General features: G+C 33.4%; 1 protein-coding gene across 4 annotated transcripts in view; it reads right to left on the bottom strand.

Annotated features, from left to right (window-relative positions):
* Positions 1–14,333: 14,333 nt before the first annotated feature.
* LOC127871881 (unconventional myosin-VIIa-like) overlaps positions 14,334–24,561 on the bottom strand; it is a 132,622-nt gene continuing 122,394 nt past the window's right edge. For all 4 annotated transcript variants that reach the window (XM_052415138.1, XM_052415140.1, XM_052415139.1 and 1 more), the window contains 7 exons: positions 24,269–24,369; positions 23,577–23,696; positions 23,076–23,143; positions 19,884–20,052; positions 18,391–18,474; positions 17,559–17,678; positions 14,334–16,069 (listed from right to left, as the gene is read on the bottom strand). In XM_052415138.1, coding sequence (XP_052271098.1) covers positions 15,893–16,069; positions 17,559–17,678; positions 18,391–18,474; positions 19,884–20,052; positions 23,076–23,143; positions 23,577–23,696; positions 24,269–24,369 — 839 coding nt within the window. In that variant the 3' untranslated portion in view covers positions 14,334–15,892. The remainder of the gene's footprint in view (positions 16,070–17,558; positions 17,679–18,390; positions 18,475–19,883; positions 20,053–23,075; positions 23,144–23,576; positions 23,697–24,268; positions 24,370–24,561) is intronic.

Raw genomic sequence — 24,561 nt, 5'->3', positions numbered from 1 at the left:
ACACGTTAATTTACATAAACTGTATTCATACGCGTCTTAAATAAACAATGGCGTACCGTTTTAGTCATTGGTTTGTCATTTTTGTTAAAGTAAAAAATACAATTGTTAACTGTTTTCGTTAATTGTTGTATATAATAAAAGGAATATCACGCTAGTCAATTGTTCCAAGAGTTTGTATCCCTCTCGTGGCTTGTGCTATTTTGCATCACACTCGAGGCTCCGCCTCTCGTGTGATATGTCATCACACAAGCCATTCGGGTGATACAAACTCTTGGAACAATTGACTAGCGTAATATTCCGCATGTATTGAAGTTTCTCAAGAAATGCTTTTAATTGATATATATTAACATGTGATCTAAATTTAAAGGTCCCTTTAAATTTTACACTGAAAAGATTCATATCTTTTAATTATTAATCTTTTAAAAGTTTGCAACAAAATGTGGTGGGATTGTAAAACTTCAAAACATACAATTTATGCAGTATTGTAACGTATATCATGTGAAAAATATGCTTCACCATATAACATTTTGAAAGGATCATTAAAGTAATGGAGACAGTGTTGGAATACCATAGAACCAGTCATTTGAGACATTTTTATTACGTACTTTTAAGTACAACAACGGCTTTTGTTAAATGTTATTGAAACATCAAGAAGTTTATACAAATTCCGCCCATCAATATTATTGTCACCAGACACAACACTACATAACTGATGAAATAAGCGTTGAAAATCAAAACAGCTTTGAAGTATTGCAAACAAAATACTTAAACTACCTCCCAACATAGTCTGTATAAGTTTGTTCACTACATACATAGAGCAGTTGTGTGTGCATAGCATTCTATTATAAAATATAAATACTATGCTACCTAAACATAATGCTTTTGTTTTATTTTTTCAAACTATATCCATTTTAAGTTTGACGTTAAATTCAAGTTATTAAACGGAATTGTTTTTTAAAAGGAAACAGTAACCTTGACATTGACATGACTGGCCCTAAATAATTCGTGGCCCTAAGTTTTATCACACACTATATCTGCATGTTAGCTACCTAACAACAAAATGTAAGTTCAATAACTAACTATAATTCAATTTATTGATCGTATAAAATAATGTCTTACTGTTTGAAGAACAAACATTGGCATTGACTTGATTGGCTAATCAATAGCATCAATATTATTTGTATTATCTGCTATTAAGGTCAGCTGCTTCAGCTGATTCCCATTCGCTCAAATAATGCGCGATAGCATATAATGCTGTATGAATATAATGCTTTCCTCATACCATATAATGAATTATAATTAAAACCAGTTTCACCACAAAACATATGTACTTTCCGTTGCAGTTAGCAATAACTAATGTTCAAATCATGAGAAGATGAAACCAGACTAAAATCAATATTTTCAGACAATTTGTTTAAGGAATTGTTTCAAGGATCGTTCGATTTTCTTACCTTCACATTTTGAAAATTTATCCGTAAATCGGATCTGGAATGGAAACGTTAAAGGGTACCGAATATATAAAGAAAAGAACGATAAAAAGCCAAACAGCTTTTCTGCGGAATAAATTGATACAATTATAACCGTTGATACCTTAAAAAAACATAAGTGAAAAAGAAAAAGAACAAATAGTTTGTCAGTCATGTTAGTCCAGACTTGCGTACCAGTTGTAAATATGTTCAATTGTTAATGTCTTATTAAATATGTATGTCATGAATTTGTCTTTGAAATTTGACATTTCCATAAGCCGGATACAATGTTATAGTAAAATACTATGAAATATTATCTCGAAAGTTTGTGTTGTGTTCATGTTACAAACCCCTGTAAATTTCACAATTTACGGGTCATTCCTGTTTTCCTATTGAGAATAAACGCATCAACTGGGATGATACTAGCTCAAAGAGCAATTAAAGACATGTACTTTCAGGACCTACATAATTTTAAGTGCAAAAACAAATAAAAAATATATAAAATTCACAGGTTCCATGTAGCCTTAATCCCATTTTTTACAATCAACGGCATAATTATAATGGGACGTCGACTTTGAACCATGGGTAACCATGAGTAAAATCAAACAAGCAGTTTAAAACATTTACATAGGCAATTTCGAAGACAAAATATTCCATAGTGGACACAAGATAAAGAACATAATTTGAACACGGTTTGTTTTCGTTAATATATTAAAAAGCAAAGAACACACTGTTTCATTCACATATTTAACTATTTAACTGATGTAAGCTTGACATTAACATAAAATTTAAGAACCCACAAGAGTTATCATTTTTGTCTTCTTAATTCAAATTCAAATGAAAAATATTCATGTGGACATATAGTAGCAGCGATCTACTATATGGTCAGATAGGAGTTTTCAATGACACAAAATCTACATATGTTGACAATAAATGCATACATATTGAACAGTGTTCATGAATTTTTATTTATTTGCTTCACCTGTCAGTGAAATGAATGAAATACGTAGGCTGATTTGTACAGTGAAACCAGGAAAACAAGGAAAAAATAAAACAAATGTCCTGTAACCACTGCACAATTGGATGTTTAAGATTAATGGCATGTATCCAAGGACAGAAAATGGAAAACATTATGTGGCGACCACATTTTGCTGATGTGTACTGGCCGTCTTATTTAAAATCAATAGTAATATAGTAACACTATGCCTACTATGCGATGAGCCGATTTAGAGTGTTTGTCATTTCTGCATTCAAATGTAATTAGCAGCGCTCTCTACTTGGTTTAATACTTGAATGAGTTATGAGCATGCTAAGTTTAAAGTGGCGTTTTATATTACTTGTATAATACTTTGTTCCGAAACAATATGTATTAGTAAGGAAAATGGTATTTAAATACGGGATTGATTTTACAGAAATGTGCAGCCTTGCTTGCAAAGTCAAAGACCTGTACCAAAATAAGATTTCAGGCAGTGTTAGCATCTGCTGATACATTACAAAGACAGCCGATCAATAGAAACTTTATCACACAATTCTGGGGATAATCAACACTTTACGCATGAAAATCAATGGATTTGGACACAGTAACAGACTCAATGAAGACCTTTATTCATACTGACCTTGAAAAATGTGACGAGTAAAAAACCTGGCATGGGAACAAGACATTGGCCAAATGTAAAACACCAAAGTGGATCAATCATAGCAACGGAGCGTGCCGTTATAACAAGACTACACCATAAGAAGCACACTATATATATAATCCAGCCAGTATGTCTCTTTGACTGCAAACTATGGAGCAACAAAACCAGGCCTGGTTACCGCTATTGTGAGATGAACACCTACTGGCATTGCAAACCAAATGGTTGTTTTTTTACATTCAAAGCCTCATAAGCATATTTCACCAAATGCATTGAAAAACTAAAGCTGTATAAGTCAATATTGTTTCAAAAGTATGTGGATGTTTTTAGCTTTTAGTTGGTTGCGTCTGTCTGGTATACGGTGAGTGCGTAAAGTACAGTGTTTAAAAAACGCCATGGCTTAAAACATCGATGATTGATATTGTCAATTAGTTGAAAACCATTAATTATTACGTATTTCGTGCTTACTTATCATAATGGGCTGTTACATATTGTTTTCTTTTACAGCCAAATCAAAGCAAATATGGGCGTTCAGCCTTTGTTATGTATTATAACGTATCGCAAACTCATTCTTATAATACATTGCGACGTATATTTTTACAATCCAAATACCAAATTTGATGAATAAGCAGGTACACGTGACGTATTCACACTGACAGAACTTTAGCAGTGCGCTAGGTTGTTGTGTACTCTACAATCACGTATAAGTCTAAAGTGCGATAATATTCAGGTGGAAATGGATTGATATGTGGAAAGTAAATGTTAAATGAACGGCTTTTTTTTTACTGAAGGTACATATTAGTCCATACTCCGGGATAACTCGTGTTTGGTACTTTTGGTGTCTATAAACTCAACACCAACGCTCCATTCAATTAAAGGCCACGTTGAAATGAACGAAAAAATGGGAGTAGCACATTGGACCTGTCAATGCAAAGTTTTGAAGTGTTGAAATCGGTTTGCAAGAGCTCCAAATTTAGTACTACAAATTTATGCATTAAACATGTACGTGTAAATAAAAAACTTCAAAACATAAAATTTAAAATAAAACAATCAAACAATTTTAAAATGACTAATCATCAAATGGAATTGTCTACAGATATCCAACACGTCATTATACGAGTTGAATCACACAACTTTTAGAAATAGCTTTAATGTATTATAATGACAAGGAAAACATGTTTATAAATCATGTGCCTGTCCTGGGGTCGAACAATGGACTTTCAGAAGCAAAAGCTGACACGTTACCACTACGTTTAAATTATACGGTTTTGCATCGATGAAAAGCATTACAAACGCGTTGATCTGTTTTTCGATGTTGATTGTAACAATTTAGCAAACATATCAAAGAATTCGCTAAGAGATAATTGTCTATTCCATATATATTGCATACAATTGGTTAAACTTAGATCATTTTTAATTGTCATTTTGCCAAACTGTGAACGGATTAAAACATGATCCCTAAAATTTTAAATTTTAGAGACTAGATGAAGTGAAGCCTCGTTAATGTAATCGTTTACATTTATATGTTCATGTAGTTGAAACTTCGGAAACTCAAAGAGCTTTAATTTTACTAAAGATATTTCTATTTAATTGTGTATGGCAAGAATTCTGTGTTCCAACATTGCATAAATAACCGTTAAATAGATTACCAAAACCATTTTATCTTAAAATAATTCAACAGCTTTTTTCTCATAATATAATCATGTTAAATATTATATATATATAAATAATACTAAAAAGTGTAAACAAATGTAATTGAAAACAACCAAATGTTGAAATAAACATCAAGCTGAATAAAGCACATTACTAAAATCTATAACAACTTTCAAGCATGTGCCAACATTGTTGTGTTTAATTATATAGCTGATTTTGAGGTAAACAAACGCATTTTAAAAGAAAATATATTAAACCATTGCACATATTGCAGTTTCAAGTTCGACGCAATATTGTTTATTTATAACGAACTGAGTGCCAATAATTAATGAGAAGCCTATTTATAATGAATGCTAAAAAGCTTTCTACTTATGCTCTACGATAAGCAAAGAGTTAACAAGCTGTGGTCCTCACATTAAAAAATATACTTTACAATTCATAATGTATTTAGTTTTAATCAAACTTGTAATTGTATCTTTGTTTTATTGAATGACATACACAGTAGAGATCACAGCAACTAGTATCTGTAAGTTATCACTGCAACCATTTTATGCGCAAAGAAGAAATGTAGATACAGATTTTCTGTTAGTAGAGGATATTCAAACACAACCTCAATCACTACGTGTCCCCTTTTTAGTCAGTAAGGTCTGCATAGTGCTTTTAAATAAGTGCACTGGCTTTTGGATAATTGTATGCACCACCAAGCTGGGTCTGAAGTAAGGTACATGAACACACAATTTAAGTGCAATTCCTCTATCAAAACTAATTTTTGTATGTCATGTTTTCTAGTTTTCGCAACAGAAACCTTGCCATTTACCCAACGCTTATTCAAAATTAGCCAATGCAAAGTCACGTTGATGAACGGAAAAGACAAGTTTGCTGCCTTAAGATTTAAGTAACTATGATATTTGACCCGTTAGGAATCAAACATAAACCAAATCTAGGTTTAGAAAGTCATTATGTAAGCTACAAACCAATAAATTGCAGTGCAATGCATCAATATAAACTCACGTCATTTAGCGGAAACCGTTTTAGTCTATGGGCTATAGCCAATTGACTATTGTAAACCGCAGATCGGAGACATGTACCGCAGTCGGGTGCCTGTTCATCCAAAGGCTTTGATACACGGATGCTTGCAGACGATTTAGATAACATTTACAATAGGTATTATGTTTCGCATAAGTCTTTAAAAATTTGAGTGGATGGGGACTAGATTTTGATTATCGTAGTTCTAAAACTTGTCCCAACATTTTTTCCCTAACTGTTTGCATACTCAGTTATGTGTTCTTAGCATGAATCGCGTCGTATTTTATTTTAAGTTTACATACTTTTGTCATTGTATTTATTAATGGTGTACGTTACTTTAAATAGTTTTGACTGATTAATAATTGTCTTGTTTCTTGCAGAAGACTGTCGAGTTTTTAAGGATGTAATATCGTTAAACTTTGTGGTGGAAAACATTTTATTGGCGATATTGGGCGGCAAGAGATGGGGGGGGGGTCAAATTACAGTATTATGATATGAATATAAAAATTAGGTTGCATATTATTTGAAATTATTTAAATAATTTGAATAAGGTTTATAATTCTTCTGAACACATGCTCCAAAATACAGCGCGCATGTAATATTGTGCATATGTAACAAGGTCGGTCAATAAAACAAAATTAACAACACAAGAACAATAACGGATTGTTCCTTTGAGTTTAAATGAAAATTAAGTGATCGTAACAGTTTAATAAATAGTAACAAATAAAACAAGAAAAACAAAGATATAACTTAGCTTAAGAATGAAAAAGTCGTTAAGTCTCGTAAACAGGAATGATGTAATGAAAACGTTAATTTAAAAGAGAGCATAAATAAAAGTCAAACCAATCAGAAAAAACATCTTAATCCAGCTATTTACTTGCTCGCAAAAATACCAAGCACCCTTGAATCGTATTTCTGATATTCCGATTAATACAGGATGGTTGCACTATTTCATCACTTCCTGTGTCATTTATTTGTCTTATTCTTAATAAAATCTTTTTTCTTTTTGATAGCATATTTTATTTCATTCAGTCAACTGTTTCTTTAACATTTACTTTAGCTGTAAATTCCCTGTATCTTGCAACAGAAATTCAACGCCGTCGGCTCTCTTGTTCTTTTTATGGTAACAGTGATACTGGCGTTTACACGAAAACCCCAAAATACAATCTCAAGCTGGATATCTAGAAACGCTTGTTAAATCCAACGGTTAATCAAGATTAGACAATGCAAACTTAAGCTATTAAACGAAAACAACCTGCTTTACGCCGAAACGCGCACGCTCTTAATCTAATGTTATTGCCTGTTTTTTTGCCTTCGTTAACTTTGGCCCAAAAAATAGGTCCGTTTCTGATCTCCTTGGGAAAAAACAGGATCAGTAGGGAATTTTTTTCGGGTACTGGAATGGAAGGCTACTTAGCTTATAATAAGAAATACATGTACGTATATGCTTTGTTTGCTTGATATTACATCTTATATGAACGAAACTGAACGATTTTTTTTGGCGACCCCAATAAAAAGTTGAGGGTCGGCGTCGATTCGGGAGATACGGTCGGGAGACCCGAAACGGACCTATTTTTGGCCTTAGTTAAAAACGTTCTTTATATTGCAAACATACTTCTTCTTTTTAAACTAATAATCAATTAAATGCGTCAGATTAAATCTAACTGTTCGAGTGTGTTTCAAAATTTGGTTACATTCTCAACCTTAAAAGGCCCATATTTTTCCCAAATGACATACGAAATTGCTAAATTGCCCCAAAATGAGGTTTAAAGGAAATGTTAATTTTTTTAGAAGAAAGATACATTACATGCATCTCCCTATGTAACTATGTTATTTGAATGTCAGAAAATAGTATGTTACACACGCTTAAATGTTATATATTTGAGCATTCGTAACCAAAGAAAACAAAAGAACTTAATTTCCCATTGTTAGTCGAAAGGACGCATTTTTTCCCAATTCAAAGGACCACGATCACTTTCGCAAAATGAAGAATATATGAACAGAAAAACTATACCTTTTTGTGGGAGAGTTTGACAAGTATGGGTTGATAAAAAAATCAGTTTTTTTTTTGTTGTTCGTGGTTACATATTTTGCATGATTTCAGATCTCGTGTCCAAGCTCGGTTGGACTTTAAAATTGAAATCTCTAAAGAGCTTAATGACATGATATGCCAAAGATAATTTGAATCATGTTAATCACAACATCAATGTTATATTAACATATCATTGATTAACAGTGTGCACATATTTCAACCTCATTTACACATTTAAGCATTTAAGCATTTTTTAAATATAATCGATACTTGTGTTTCCATTTTTCAGGCATCATTTCCAATGAACAACAAAACAACAACATATTTTGAACATTATTACAAATCACTAAAATAGTCACGTGTTTGATAATATACTATTTATTTTATGTAATAAACATTGGCTTTCCCCTGCGATATGAATCAGCACGAATTACTGATATCTTAACAAATCTGACTCCCCTTCGGTCCGCTAAGACATACATAACTCGGATATCTAAATTCTGTTTAACCTTATTGACGGCACATGTAGTTGAAAGCTGTCGATTAAAACAATGTACAATAATTCCATAACCTGTATGATCTTTCTATATAGGTAATACTATATAGTATTCCCTTTCCTGACAGATCATACAGACCAATCAAAAGAATGGTATTGTCCATAGCATCCGCATCATAGTAGACACTACACAGTAGAGTTAAAACGTTCGGGCGGACGGACGGACGGACGGGCGATTGGACTGATAGAGCCACAACGTGATACGAAACTTATGCCTTAAGCTTAGTTTAATATTTAGTGCATGATGTACGGAAAGGTAAACACACAAAAGGATGTTATATAAAAATAATTAAAACGGTCGAAATAAAACAAGTCATTATCACCTAACAATATCCAAAACGAACCACAATTGAATATTGCGAAATTTCTTGGACGGTGTTACACCTTCTAAGCTTACAAACTGTTTATCGAAGGCCGTATAGGTGATACAGACAGACCCCGTTCAAGATTAGATATTTTTTAACAATTATCGATGCATAGTAGGCCAACTACAACAGCTTTTACAAGTACAACCCTAGTTTTCTATGCAATCCTCCCGCGCATTAGCTGGCGCTAACAAATCAGAGCAAACAAATGTAGACATCGTCTTAATTCCCGAATAGCATCAATATTCTTAGATAACGGGGGCTGCTATATATAAAATAACCTGATATTGTTGAATCACCTGTCTTTTTCAAACCCGATGACGCTCATTTGTCCAATTTGGGATGCGATATCGTGTGGAACACTTTGTCCGGGGCAATTTATAGCTTTTTGTTTCAGCAAAGTCATGTTTACCCAGACCGATGTTAATTATTTCTATTGCTTGTCAAGGCTGGTGTGTGATCATAGCCGCGGTGTGGCGGAAGGCCCACAGCCTGCGGCCGTGATCCTTTTTGGCACTGTTTTTGTGAAAACACTTCCCGCTTGGCACAGAGATAGACATTTAAAACTTTTACTTCCCGCCGTTCTCGGGGGAATCTGTGTTTAATTACAAATCGTCACAGTCTTTACATTTTAATGCAAAACCTTTCAAGAGAATAAATTGTGGTTAAACTGTTCTTTGTGTTTGTCGTTGAATAAGTATACTTAAGAGTACCCGGGGTACATGTAAGTAGTACCCGAGCCGACAATGACCAATCGAGCATTACTGCCAGCAATATTAAGTAAGACCAACTCTACGTATGCAATAATAATGATGATGATGAAGGTGGTATTGATGAACACTTGTCCTTTCTCACGAGTATATGTTTGTTACTGCCTCTGGGATTTGTCACAATAAGTCAATGAAAGAAATGATGATGATAGTGGTAATAACGTGACTATATATTCGCTTGTGTGTAAAATATCTATGAGTTAAAGGCCCTTAATTATGAACTTTTATTAATGTGAATGTAAACTTGACCGATATCCCTCGAGTAATAAATGAGAAACTTGTTTACCCAAAACGCAAACCTTCGTATTTTGTAACCATGCAAATTTCTACGAATAAAAGGGTTCTGAGAGTTTTGACAGTGTTTGTCTAGAATTTCAAAACTTGGTGCATCTCAATATAGGGAATGAACAGTAAGTTGTGCTGACATCCCTCCAGCCCATTCACCTAACTACATAGTGAATAAGCAAATGTCTAGTTTAAAGTGGCCCTTAATTTTGACATATTTTAAACTAGAGTTACAAAACTTTGCTTTGGTATAATCAATATGGAGAAAACATATCGCAAGTTATTATTAAATCACTAAAGCCATACCTGAAAAAGTAGCTTATCGAAAAACTTATACCTGTCTTTATAATGCAGTAAATGTATAAGTGTAAGTGTAAAAAGGCCCTTGATTACAAAAAATTAAGTAGATATTAGACAGGGAAAGCGTGGTGAAAGTTTGAATGAAAACCTAGCTCGGCCATATACATGTATTCCGATGCAAACACTTGTCTTTTATGCAGTGTTTGTGAATCGCAAAATAATTTTTATAATTATCTTTTTGTTATATAAGTGACATGTATTTGTATTTATTCAGTCCAGTTAAACATAAACAAAGGGCAATAACTGGAAAAATATTTAAGTAAGTTCTGTATCTTATGCACTGCACTTTCCTTACAGCAAGATCCATTTACTATTGATGGTTGAACTTGTTGCCTCAAATAGTTTTAAAAATATGCTCTGTGCAAGAAATATGATGGACAACATGAAATAATATAGCTTTTCATGAAAGCATGGGTCTCGTGAAAGTCCCCACACACAGGAATAAACCATAGATCTTTAAATAAACCAAAAATAAAAGCACTAGTAAATAAACAAAGCCACTGTTTTTGAGCACTTTTACTTGGGACAACAGTCTGGTTTTTTTCTACAAGGCTTCCAAAATAAAAAATACACGACCATTCTTTTAGCAGGGGATAACAGATCCTTAATCCTTAAAAACACACTTTTACTAGACATTTAAATTAACATTTAAATGTTTATTCTAAATATGTCGTTTTCCACTTTTAATTTAATGTTAAAAAAAATACCTGTAACATGTACATGCATATACATGTACCATCATGGCAGTAGATATTTAGAAGAAATAACAAAACAACCAAATTCAGAAACAGATTGCATGTTTGGATTTATTAAATATATTGCATCATTGTAGTTTACAACGGCATATCACGTTGCCACTTGTCATGGCACCCTATATAGTATGTACATATGCACAAAGGCGACACATACACATACAATACTCACTACTGAGAACTACAATACTAAAACAGAACAAAAGCTGTCTGATCAACGGGTATGCAGCCCCCATTATGCTAAAAGTAATCTCTAAAATATCCAAGTTAAGAGAAGATCCTAAGATGGTGTTTGGACACAGTAAACAGAATAAAAGTCATTTTTTATTTTGTAAGGTCCATAACTTTGCAGTTTCTTGGGAGATTGTGTATATCAACTTTGTTGAAATAATTTGAATAACACATTCTTTGAAATTTCAAGGAAAATAAGTCTGCATTGCATGCAGCAATTAGGCTTATTACAAAATAGACACATTTAAGAAGTTGCGTGGAGAACAATGTTAATTGTTAACATAATGTTCTCCACGCAACTTCTTAACTTAACAATATATTTAAACTGTAGTTTTGAGATAAATCAAGGACAACAACTATGCTTTTCCTACAACAATGTGGGCTGAATAATCAACTTGACAAAGATTTTATGAATGCAAAACTCCATTTTGACTTGGTGTATAATGTAACAAATATGATTACAATCCAAAATAATAACTTACCAACTGACAATTGCAAACCAATTTACTTGCCATCTTAAATAAGGGCGATAATAATGAACACAAAAACATTTAATACAACATTTTGCATATAAATAGTGTGACATTTAAAATTTCAACATAGATTCATATACAGATTTAGATAGTATTATAACAATACCAGTTTGTTACCTTCTATGTCTATTGGAAATGTGATGTGTCAACATACAAACTTTACAAAGTGTATGCAATTTGATTAAAATTTAAATAATCATAATGAAATGTAAGAATATTCCATTAAGAATCTAAGAAGCTTCTAAAGATGAGATGCCACAATAAACATGTTTGATAACTTTACAACAGAACGATAATCTCAATCAACAAAAGTGTTGTAAAAATGTATAAAAATGTAAAACTAAGTTTCAGACAAAATAAGTGTTGTGAGAATACGGAAGCTTCAAACAACAACAACAACACACAGACAAACAGATGCATTTAATACAAAACAAACAGGTAATTTCATGGAGTGAACCTCCTGCTTTATAAACGTCATAGTACTTCATCCAGAATTACTTGTCATTACAATAAAAGTACCAAAACCACTGCCTATTGCCCAATTGAACAGACCAAGATTGCATCCCCTTTCTGTTTCTCTATCTCTAAGGTTTGCAAGCGTGTTTGTACATTTTACGTTTTTCCCCAGGTTAATTTGTCATGGATTCGGTGTCAATTAACAGGATTCTGCAATCATTTGAACTAGACAGTTGCAAAGATAAAGATCACATTTTTCTTTTTATTTCTCTTAAGGTTGGTTGAAAGTGGATTAAACAAAATGTAATTGTTTTCATTTGATTATGATATCATTACAAAATGACCTGATGCAAAAACATGGCTCGCTCAGCCTTTATGTTCATCTAAAGGCTAAATGTTCAAGGATTTTGGGTAAATTCAATATTAGCTTATTCATTAATTTATTGTTATTTATTCCTGAAATATATACCTAATTGTCAATTAAATCCTTAATTGACAGGCATACACTTGGTCCATTTAAACATAATCACAAGCTCTATCTACTATCAAATACCTTGCCATCATAATGTGTAGAAAATGTTTTACGTAAAAAAAGTAAAAATAAAACTCAATGGATTAAAACCGTTTGTAAAAACCCAACATAGGAACTAATAGCTATAATCAGTAAATGCCAGTTAAAATGTGTTTTAAATAATTATTTAAAAAAAATATTGGTATATTGACACGTAAAACATTTGGTCATCATTTTGAAGGTGTAAATGACAAACTTGGAAACCAATAATGTTTAGTGTATGTTGAACAAAATAATTTGAGAATGAATTTTTTTTTAATTAAAGAATGGAGCTACTGTTGTGATTGGTAAACATAAATAAGGTTCACTTACAGTTACAATTCTTTAAACTTTTTTACCAGGATAAGGCTAACCTTCTTTCATGAAACACAAGATAACTGTATACAGAAAAGGAACAAATCCCTATCACATAACAAGAGCTGTCAGAGGACAGCGCGCTTGACTATTCGAGTGCTTGACAGTATAACAAACCATCATGGAGAGGGGGTATAATGTGGGTGTGTGGTCATTTAATAGATGATCTTTCAAAAATAAGAAAAAAAAAGAAAAAACAAATTGGGGTGGGGGGTGGGGGAGGATTCTGGGGTGGGGCGTGGGGGATGGTCTGGGTGGAGTCAATTGTGGTATGTCAGGTAAGTGTTGTTTTGTCAAAGTATGAATCAAATGTGATCATAAATAAAGAAGTTATGGCAATTTAAGCAAAATTTATTAATTTGACCTTGAGTGTCAATGTCATTCAAAGGTCAAGGTCAAATTCAACTTGCTAGGAACAGTAACATCATGATAGTTAGAAAGTATTTGAAGTTTGAAAGCAATAGCCTTGATACTTTAGAAGTAAAGTGGATCAAAACACAAAATTTAACAAATTATTCAAAGTTCCTAAGACAAAAGAGGGCCATAATTCCGTTTAAAAGCCAACCAGAGTTATGCAAGTTGCTCTGTACAGTCCCCTTACGATAGTTAGCGAATCTTCTAGAAAGCAATAGCTATGATACACAAAACTTAACCAAATGTTCACATATCTAAGTATAAAAGGGGCCATAATTCTGTCAAAGTGCTTGATACAGTTGTCTGCTCTTGTTTATAGATTGGGATCATGTTGGTTAAGAAGTATGCAAAATATGAAAGCAATACCCGTATGTCAAAGGACACAGAAAATATTTGAGGTGGTACGCAAACTTTAACATTGCAACGCTAACGGGAACGCTGATGCCGGGGTGAGTAGGATAGCATAATTCTGTCAAAATGCTTGATACAGTTGTCTGCTCTTGTTTATAGATTGGGATCATGTTGGTAAAGAAGTATGCAAAATATGAAAGCAATACCGGTATGTCAAAGGACAAAGAAAATATTTGAGGTGGTACGCAAACTTTAACATTGCAACGCTAACGGAAACGCTGACGCCGGGGTGAGTAGGATAGCTCTACTATATATTTTTCATATATAATAGTCGAGCTAAAAATCAATCGCTTAAGCTGTAATTGTTATTGTATACATTACATCTTGACATGCCTCGCTAAAATCAAAATAATTTCCACAAGAGCAATAACTTTATGGATCTTACAAATGCAAACTGTTTGTTCAAGAGCAGTGGTTAGTAAACAAGTGATGATCACCATATCAATAGTAGCAAGAATGCTTGGTAAGAAATAATTCAAATTTTATTTCATATAATGTTAAAATATATGCAAAATACAAGCAAAAACGAGTATTTTTAGAGTGAAAACAAGTATAAAAGATTCATATAAAATTGTATAGTTGAGGATCTTATAACCGCTCATCTGAATTGTTAAGTACAATTTAGCTAAATTTGATACAGTACTAACCAATGAAATATGCTTTCACCATGTTTCACTATGTTCCATAAAAGTTGGGCAATAATGAGACAATTGTGCACAAACGTTTCATTGAATTTGAAAAGTCACACTTATTTAGACCCAATTAATGTCCCAGGTTGGCACTTGGCCAAGATATCATTGCAAAAATGTTCTCACCAAATTTCATGAAGGCAATTCAAGGCATTTGACCTTGATGGCACAAAGGTTGACGGTGCATGACACAGCGTTGACTAAAGGCAAAAACAAATCTCACAATTAGCATGTTGTGCTCAGGTGAGCTTAAAGGATATGATTACATGATATTTTTTTCCAGTTCAAGTGTAAAAATTACTTCATTAAAAAACGTTTCATATCAAACACATGATAGGTTGTAATTTTATGTATAAAAGTAACTACTCTCTATACATGGAGTGAGAAGGTGGTACATGAATAAAAATGTAGAACCAGTCTACTGTAAAATAAAGTGCATTTTGATGATTATTGTGGACATGCCATGACTTATGAAGAGCGATTTTCATGGCTCAATATTATTCAAATCAAACTAATATTGATTAACTTTCGTACAAACTGACATTGTACAATACAAATCACAGTTTTGTGTTTATATGGAAATGCCTGATTAACATAAACGATTGGACATTAAGTGGGTCTTCTTGCAGCTTCCTTTAGCAGCAGCTTGATGCTTGATAATTTATAAATAAAACAAACATATTAAAATGATGATGAGGACTTATTGCAAATGAAGTCTTCAAAAGAACTAATATTACTCAGCATTATATATAAAAAAATATTAAATATACATAGAGTAATGACTAGCAATTGCACATACAATACAACATGAAGTGTTTAATGTTTACATGTTACACATGTTACAATAGGCATAGACGAAGTGTGCATGCATAGACAGAGAACATCAAAAAGGGAGATTCTCAGAGTAAATAATTCAATCAGATAAAACAGAAAAATAATTCAGAGAATACAAAAAAGGGCCATATTACAAATATTATGATTTACATAGTTAAAGTTCATTCAATTTCTTTTTGATTCCTGTATTAAAATTTATATATAAAAACACATTATCTAAATAAAAGGAGAAAAAATTTATGTTTTAAATCTGGACATATAATCATTTATTACACATTTATAACATTATAATTGTAATATTGTACTTTAAGATCAAAACAAAATCCAGTTTTCAAAGGAACAACTTAATCTTACCTAATTTTACATAAAAATTAATTTCAAGACACAAATCTTATTTGTTCAAACTTCCATGTCCGAAATATCCCCACAAAATAATACTGCACACATTTAAATATTCAAACCACAGCTGTCATGGCATTGGAGTGAGTCTATACACAATGTTACGTTTTGTTCGACAACATGGCCGAAAACATCTCCTCATCATATGAGTCTATGAACACACTGGACCGACACGCCTTCTTGATCATTGAGGCGTCCATTTTCTCAGGGGGGACAATCAGTGATCGACCCTTCAGCTCTTCTGTGTACTCCTTGATCAGGTGAGCAATCTGGGACGCCTAGAAATAATGAAGGATAAAATGAGAATTGTTCTGGATAAACCTTGGCTTAATGCACATGCGTAAAATGTCATCCTAGTTTTGCATATGCAGTCCACATCTCCCGCCCAGACTGGATTTTTGTACAAGATTCTTTCTTTATATGAAATATTCCATAAAAGCGAAAAGTTTCGTCTCTCATTAGCATTAGCAGACGAGACAAGCTAATCTGGGAAGACATATTGAAGACATTCATAAGAGTTGCTTACAAATTCTTGAAATTCATTCTTGTTTGTTGCTTTGATAAAATAACATTGCTTAGACTTAGTTTGACTTTTGTACAACATCTGATGCTTATTGTCCAAAACAAGAGATGTGTTCGTCAGAAACACAATGCCCCCTACTGCGCCACTTCGAAATAAAATTTCTATTTATCATTTGGCATGTATAGAAATCATCTCCCTTTAAAGCTTATTACTTCCCTTGGATTTTGTCCAATCCAACCGGGGGGAGGGGGGGTGGCGCCCAAACTGTCACAAGATACGCCGTTTGAAGGTTTTGGACAACTTGATAACTTTATCATGACCCATATTCGAACTTGACCTACATGTCATCTAGACACAACTTCTGACCAAATTTGATTAAGATCAGATGAAAACTACTTCAATTAGAGAGCGGACACCATGCTTAATGCTTGAAATGCACTAAGTGACCTCGTGATCTAGTTTTTGACCCGGAATGACCCATTTTTGAACTTGACCTATATATTGTCTAGACACAACTTCTGACCAAATTTGGTGAAGATCGGATGAAAACTACTTCAATTAGAGAGCGGACACCATGCTAAATGCTTGAAATGCACTAAGTGACCCTGTGACCTAGTTTTTGACCCTGCATGACCCATATTCTAACTTGACCTAGATATTGTCTAGATACAACTTCTGACCAAGTATGGTGATTATCGGATGAAAACTACTTCTATTACAGAGCGGACACCATGCTAAATGCTTGAAATGCATAAATGACCCCGTGACCTAGTTTTTGACCCGGCATGACCCATATTCGAACTTGACCTAGATATTGTCTAGATACAACTTCTAACCAAGTTTCGTAAAGATCGGATGAAAACTATTTAAATTAGAGAGCGGACACGAAAAGTGTGACAGACTGACAGACAGACTGACGGACAGTGCGAAAACTATATACCCCCTTTTCTTCGAAAGGGGGCATAAAAACAACTGGTTTATGAAACTTAGGGCTTCAATGAAAATGCGGATATAATTCTGTGTACATGTATATGAAGCTGTAATAACAAAACTTTTCCATGATTGGTTCAATCTCAACAGTCCTATTTGCTTAAAAGCGACCATTTTATTGGTCTAGAACATCTACTTGGTTCTCTCAGCCAAGCTAACCACAATGACTACAACAGACTTTACTGTATTGGCTGAGAAAATCTATTATGATTCTTATGGCAATCTCACTTACAAAAGTAGTAAAGCAGACTTACCTGATTGGTCTGGAACATGTACTTAGTCCCCTTGGCCATGTCGCCCACGATGAGCATGATACTGTTGATTGCAGGACTGGTCTGCAGCATGTCAGTGTACGAGTATGAGTGGATCACCCGCTTTAAACAAGGAAAGTTTAAATACACAAACTGAAGTTCTTCAGCATTTCTATATGGATTGCATACAATACATTGTGCAAACAGATACAATTAAAGAGATTTTTTATTGCTTATCTACAAGATGTAACATATCAACAACAAAAAATGAGTATTTGTTGAAGCAAACTACAAAAAAAAAACAGAATGTTTCTTAAGGAAGGTTATATAAAGGGTATACATGTATATTCAAGGTAAATATACTGCAACTACTTGGAAGAATTTGAATAAATAAATAACTAATAATTCTAAATTCAATAATTTCATGCATAAATTGAGCAGAAATAACTAGAGCTTCACTACTAATTCCCACTTTTAATTAAAAACAGAAGAACAAACTAACCATCAGAGTGACCCCAATATACCCCCTCTGTGCTGGGGTATAATCATATATTAATAACTGATCCGTTATGAATTAAGCCTCGTTAAGGGAAAAAAATGGTTTATTGCATGTGCATAAAGTGTTGTCCCAGATTAGCCTGTGCAGTTTGTCTAATCAGGGATGATATTTTTTGCCTAAGCTGGATTTCTTTTAAAATAAACTTCCTTTAAACTAAAAATTCTATAAAAGCATAGGTTTCTGCCCCAATTGCGGACTGCACATGCTAATCTGGTCAACACTTTAAGCTCATGCATTAATCCTTGATTTCCCAGAGTGCTGTTAAATGTTACTTACGAAGGTCTTAGACTCCAGTAGATGGACCCCGGTCTGATCCACAGCCAGGAGGAGGGACTTGGGCAGGGATGATGTGTACGCTTGCTGTAGGAGAAAATAAAACATAAATGTAAACCTTTTATCAATCATATACACATTTTGACATGTTTGTAGTACCTTTAAAAATCAAATTAAATTAAAGACCTTTCTTAAAAGATTCAAGTTTAAAAACCTTCATTTTGAACCCAAAGATACAGATGAGCAGCAGCAAACAGCATACAACCTAAACAGACTGTGAGTTAAAAGCAGGCTTTTCTGGTTTAATGCTGGTTGCATATAATAATTTTTACTTTGCTTCTGATAATATCAATGATTGACTAATGAAAAAAAAATCAGTTGATGCTGAATACTTATTTGTTAATTAAATAGAATACAAAGGTCAATTTATCCCAATACCTTTACCATGTTAATACAGTAGAATTGCAATAATTCGAGCTGGCGATTTCTTGAAAACTGGCGATTACTCGAGCATTAAAGGAAGTCCCTAACATTTTTCTTTAAATTCTATATAAAAATACCCGCAATAACTCAGACATGCGATTTTCGATAACTCGAGGATGTGTGCTGGTCCCTGAAAGGCATTTCACACGTAATCAACTGGCAATTATTCAAAGACACTTTCTTGTCTGGTCGGTGATAAAAATAATTGAGCTGTGAAAAAAGCGCAATCAAGCAGACAAAAAACAATTGCTCAGGTGTGAAGTTAGTTGCAGTTTGAGAAACACTGCAATATTGCTTGAACATTTTTGATAACATATGTGTTATCATGTGTGTATGTTGAATACATTAAATGAATGAACGATCAGTCTTATTGTTCATTTTAGTTTACTGTAATCTTAAGCGATTTTTACAAAGCCTGAGCGTTTGCAGTTAGAAGTTAAGCATCACCAACCGAAACAATGAAAACAAATAATACCATGGATTACTCGAAACCTGCGATTACTCGAACATCGAGGTCAGTCCCGTGCTACCTCGAGTTATCGCAGTTTTACTGTATCTTCAAAATTTTACAAACTTCGATAACCTAAGAGATTTTAAAACTAATTATAGGTTGTAAACATGCTTGTAATGAACAAGGTTTTATGGTACAAGAATTTCAGGTATTCACAACTTTACAGAGAACAGTTTTTTGGTCAAATTCTGTAAAATCATGTATATATTTTTTATTAAGTAAAAAGCATCAGCAGAAGCTAGAAAGTATGTATGTTTACAGAGCAAAATGAACAGCTTCAAGCTGATGGCTTAACTATGTTGGCAATCTTTGAATGAAATTGTCTGTTAACTCCCAAATCCCTTAAACATGGTGGCATTAAATCAGATAGTTCAAACACGGAGGCATCAAAGAGCGGCCTTTGTTTGAGCAGCTCTATTTGTGGAATACTTACAGATATTTCAAACACAAAATCACCAAACAGTGACCATTGTGTGAGGACGTCTATTAGTGGAATACTTACAGATATTTCAAACACTGCAGCACCAAAGAGTGGCCATTGTTTGAGGACCTCTATAAACTGCAGAACAGCCTGGCCGGGCATCAGGTCAGACATGGACTTATGCAGGATTACAACATCCTCGAGCCTCACGTGCGGACGCATCTCGCGAGGAAGGATACGCATCACCGAACTAGGAAAAAATTAAATGTAATATGCAACTATTTTGCAAGATAAAATTGATATATATAAGCATATAGGAGTTGTGAAATGTTAAGTGTTTATTGTTGTTTAAATATAAATATATATGTTATTTCAGATTAAAACATTTATAAATGTCAGACAATGCAGTTTTTCTTACAGTCCAAAAACATACAAACAAAATAACACTGGTAGTTACTTTCTTTGATTTTGCAAGTGTTTAAAACAAGAGATTTAATACAATATCTGCATGATGATACATACAAAAGTTATTTGTTACATGTATTATACTGTTTCACAGTATAATTCAAAAAAAAGAAATACCCAATTAACTAAGCTTAAAAAGTTGGCCAATGAATGCGTCTCTTATATCTATTTAACCAAGTTACAACAATAAAAACAAGAGCTGTCAGAAGACAGCGCGCTCGACTATTTGAGTGCTTGACATTATAACGTAAGCCATAATGGGGAAATTGTTCATATTCAATAATTTATTAGACGATCTTTCAAAAATAAAAAAAGGAAAAAAATTAAAAAAAAAATTTGGGGGGGGGGAGGGGGGTGAGAGGGGGTATAATGTGGGGTGTGGTCATTTATTAGACAATCTTTATAAAAATAAAAAAAGGAAAAAAAAAATTTTTTTTTTTTTTTTGGGGGGGGGGGGGGGTAGGGTGAGAGGGGGGTATAATGTGGGGTGTGGTAAATTATTAGATGATGTTTAAAAAAAAATGGGGGGTAGGGGGGGATATAATGTGGGGTGGGGTAATTTATTAGATGTTTAAAAAAAAAAAAAATTGGGGGGGGGGGGGGGGGGATTCTGGGTAGGGGCGTGGGGTATTGTTTGGGTGGAATCCATTGTGGTATTCAGGTAAGTGTTGTTTTGTCAAAGTTATAATAAAATGTAATCATAAATAAAGAAGTTATGGCAATTTAAGCAAAATGTTCAATTATCTAAGTGTAAAAGGGGCCATAATTATGTAAAAATGCTTGATACAGTGGTCTGCTCTTGTTTAAAGGTTGGGGTCATGTTGGTAAACAAGTATGCAACATATCAAAGCAATATGTCAAAGGATATAGGAAATATTTGGGGTAGTACGCAAACTTTAACATAGATTTATCTATAATATGCATATTCTAACTATAAAAGGGGCAATAATTATGACAAAATGCTTGATAGAGTTGTCTGCTCTTGTTAACAGGTTGGGGTGATGTTGGTAAACAAGTATGCAAAATATGAAAGCAATATATCAAGGGACAATGAAAATAAATGGGGTAGTTCGAAAACTTTAACATTTGCTGCATATTCTAAGTGGAAAAGGGGCCATAATTATGACAAAATGCTTGATAGAGTTGTCTGCTCTTGTTTATAGATAGAAGTCATGTTGGTAAACAAGTATGCAAAATATGAAAGCAATATGTCAAGTGACAATGAAAATAATTGGGGTAGTACGAAAACTTGAACATTTGCACGCACATGCAGACGCTAATGCATACGCCGGGGTGAGTAGGATAGCCCAACTATATATATTTTATGTATAATAGTCGAGCTAAAAATGCAATTTTGTTTGCTGCCTTCAATAAACACTTATGTCTACAATGGAAGCCTTGTTAGCATTGACCTATTGGCCTATTTAAATGAGTCCTTTTCAGAATGAGGCCAATTTCGTGATGAAATTGTTGAATGTAAGTACCAAATCCTTAAGTAAGTAGTATTGCAGGGTTCCCAGCTTTTTGTATGAACAAAATTCCCTGATTTTTCCCTGATGGAAAATAAAAATTCCAGGATCATAATTTCGACTTATTTCTTGTTTTAGACACCCTCAATAAATAGCAGTTGCAGACATAACTAAGCTACATGTATACTACAAAGCCACCATAGCCATGCAGAGGAATCGATTTGCTGTTTAAATTGTATGGACTTCTCGACACAAATCGGGAAAATCTGACAAAATAAAATTCCCTCATTTTTCCCTGATTTCAGGATCTTTTCCCAATTCCCTGACTGGAAAAAGTGAGTCTTTTTCCAGGTTTTCCCTGATTTCCAGTTTGGCAGAGAACCCTGTATTGATGTTAAGTGAACAGTAAATGTGGGTCAACCAAGAATTAAGACCTTCTTCATTACTCTTAGTCCAACAGTAGGTCAATATCAAGGACACAATGTTGACAGGTGCTGTAGGCGTGTTGAGAGTGTTCAAAGATAACATTCATTCAAGAATCAAAGATTTGTAACAATCAGTTTTGATGTTAAACGAAACATACGATTTTGGGTTAACCTTTACCCCATCAGAAGCAAAATGAAAATGGCTTTTGCAACCAGCATAAATCCAGAAGTGACTACAAATGCTTCAAAATAATTATCTTAGTGGTAAAGAATTTGGACATTCTGAATAAGTCCAAACGTTAGGTCAATGTCAAGGTTAAAATGAGGTCAGGATGATGTGGATGCCTCGAAAGTATTCAAAATCAACATCTATGCAAGCTTTGATGGAAGCACGATTGATGATTTACATAACATGTTTCTTTAGGTTAACCTCATTTAGATGGACCAACAGACGTTCAAAAATCTGATGTACAGAAGGCATAGGTAGATAAACTGCATAAAGAACAAACAAGATATGTGTTTGTCTGAAACACAATGTTCACTTCTGCGCCGCTTTGAATTTTTATTTTTTACCTTTGACCTTGAAGGATGACCTTGTTCTTTCACCACTCAAAATGTGCAGCTCCATTAGATACACATGTTGCTATCTTTAATATTGCAAAAGTTATGGGCAATGTTAAAGTTTTGGACAGGCGCACAGACGGACAGTTGAACTGCTATATGCCACCCTACCGGAAGCATAAAAAGTTAGAAGAATGATGCGCAATACCATCATAATTAATTATTTGCTAATGGATAATAAAAGATAGATATTAGATATGGAATGGCTAATCATAAATAAAAGCAAAAAGCTTCAATTTGAGACAGATTTCACAGTGATTGTGCCGTTCAGTTTATAGCAGTAAGACACTAACCTGTAGTCAATGTCACCGGGTTTAATTTCTTCACTCTCTGACTGGATTTTCAAGGCACAAAGACGTACCTTGATTAACAGAAAATTAAAGTTGTTAAATGAAAATTTAAAATATTTTGTGATCATGATAATATATGTTTTTCTTTAAAGCTTCTCATTCTGGTGTATACCAGTTTCATATATTGGATAATTTAAGCCTGGTTCTGGGAATGCTGGGCTTATGGCATGTTAGTAAAGTATTGTCCCAGATTAGCAAGTGCAGTCCCCTCAGGGGTCTAATATGGTCTTAAATATTAATCATTTATTTAAATATATTCCTATACACAAAAAATGATAAAAATACCATTAATTTATATAATCAAAAATTATTAAAACAAGCTTACAACAAAAACCTCCAACTTCAATGCACAATGTTTGACAAAATCTTTCATAAACATTTCACATTTAACAAGGGTTAAAGACCAATATACAGAGTTCTGCTTCAAGATGCTTGAGTACATACTGCATCCTGTGGAGTGATTGGGGCGTGGTTTTCAAACACGTCTTCTATGAGCTGGTGGAATATCAGGTCACACTCCACTGGGTCAATGGGATTCAGGTACGGGTCAATGAACAGACGCTTCTGCAAACAAAATCCGTGTGAAATTAACGAACAGCAATAATGAGCCAAACATAATTCAGTTACAAAATAATTATATCTAATAGCTCTATTTAGTTAAATAATGATAGTTGAAATTCAAAATTGTTCAGTTAACCAATTATCACATTGTGTTATGATAGATAATGGCTGTATTTAGTAAATAAGCAATTATTCAGAGAAATAATTACCATATTAAGGTAAATATCATTATGATATTTAAACAATGTCGAATGAGGTCAAACACTATGAAGTTACATAATAACCATAGTAAATTAAATACATGTACTGTAACTTATTAATATTAAAAAACAATAACATTTTGGTGTACTCACTTTGAATTTAACATAAATCATTATGAATGTTGCAATGTCTTACCTTTAAATTTAATGATAATTATTTCTTAGTATTTGAAATTGAAAGTAATGAGGGGGAGATATGTTGTGTAGATTCTACAATTTAAATTGAAACAACCTTTCTCCAACCCTAAAAGTATGTAAATAGAATTCACTTAAATAATGCACCTCGAAAACAAAAAATAAATGATTAAGTCTCACCTTGAAGACAAGTTTCATCTCCCTGGTTGAGGCCCCTTTGCAGATTCTCTCCCACTTGCTGAGAGTGTCTGACATTCTCTCGTCATGATTCATGCACCGATCTAGGGACGAAATAGCATCAAAACTATACTCACAAAACATAATGTTGCCAATGGTAAAATAGAGGAATGTTTCAGAGTTTCTAATTATACTGCATAAGTAGTTAAAAAATATCATAAATTACTGTTTGCTATCAAATAACCCATGATAAAATATATAACTACGCTAAAATAAAATTATGAACATGTAGATTT

Source organism: Dreissena polymorpha, chromosome 3 (genome assembly GCF_020536995.1).
Source record: "Dreissena polymorpha isolate Duluth1 chromosome 3, UMN_Dpol_1.0, whole genome shotgun sequence".
In the NCBI taxonomy this organism is placed as follows: Eukaryota; Metazoa; Mollusca; class Bivalvia; order Myida; family Dreissenidae; genus Dreissena; species Dreissena polymorpha.
This window is presented reverse-complemented; position numbering and strand designations above follow the sequence as displayed.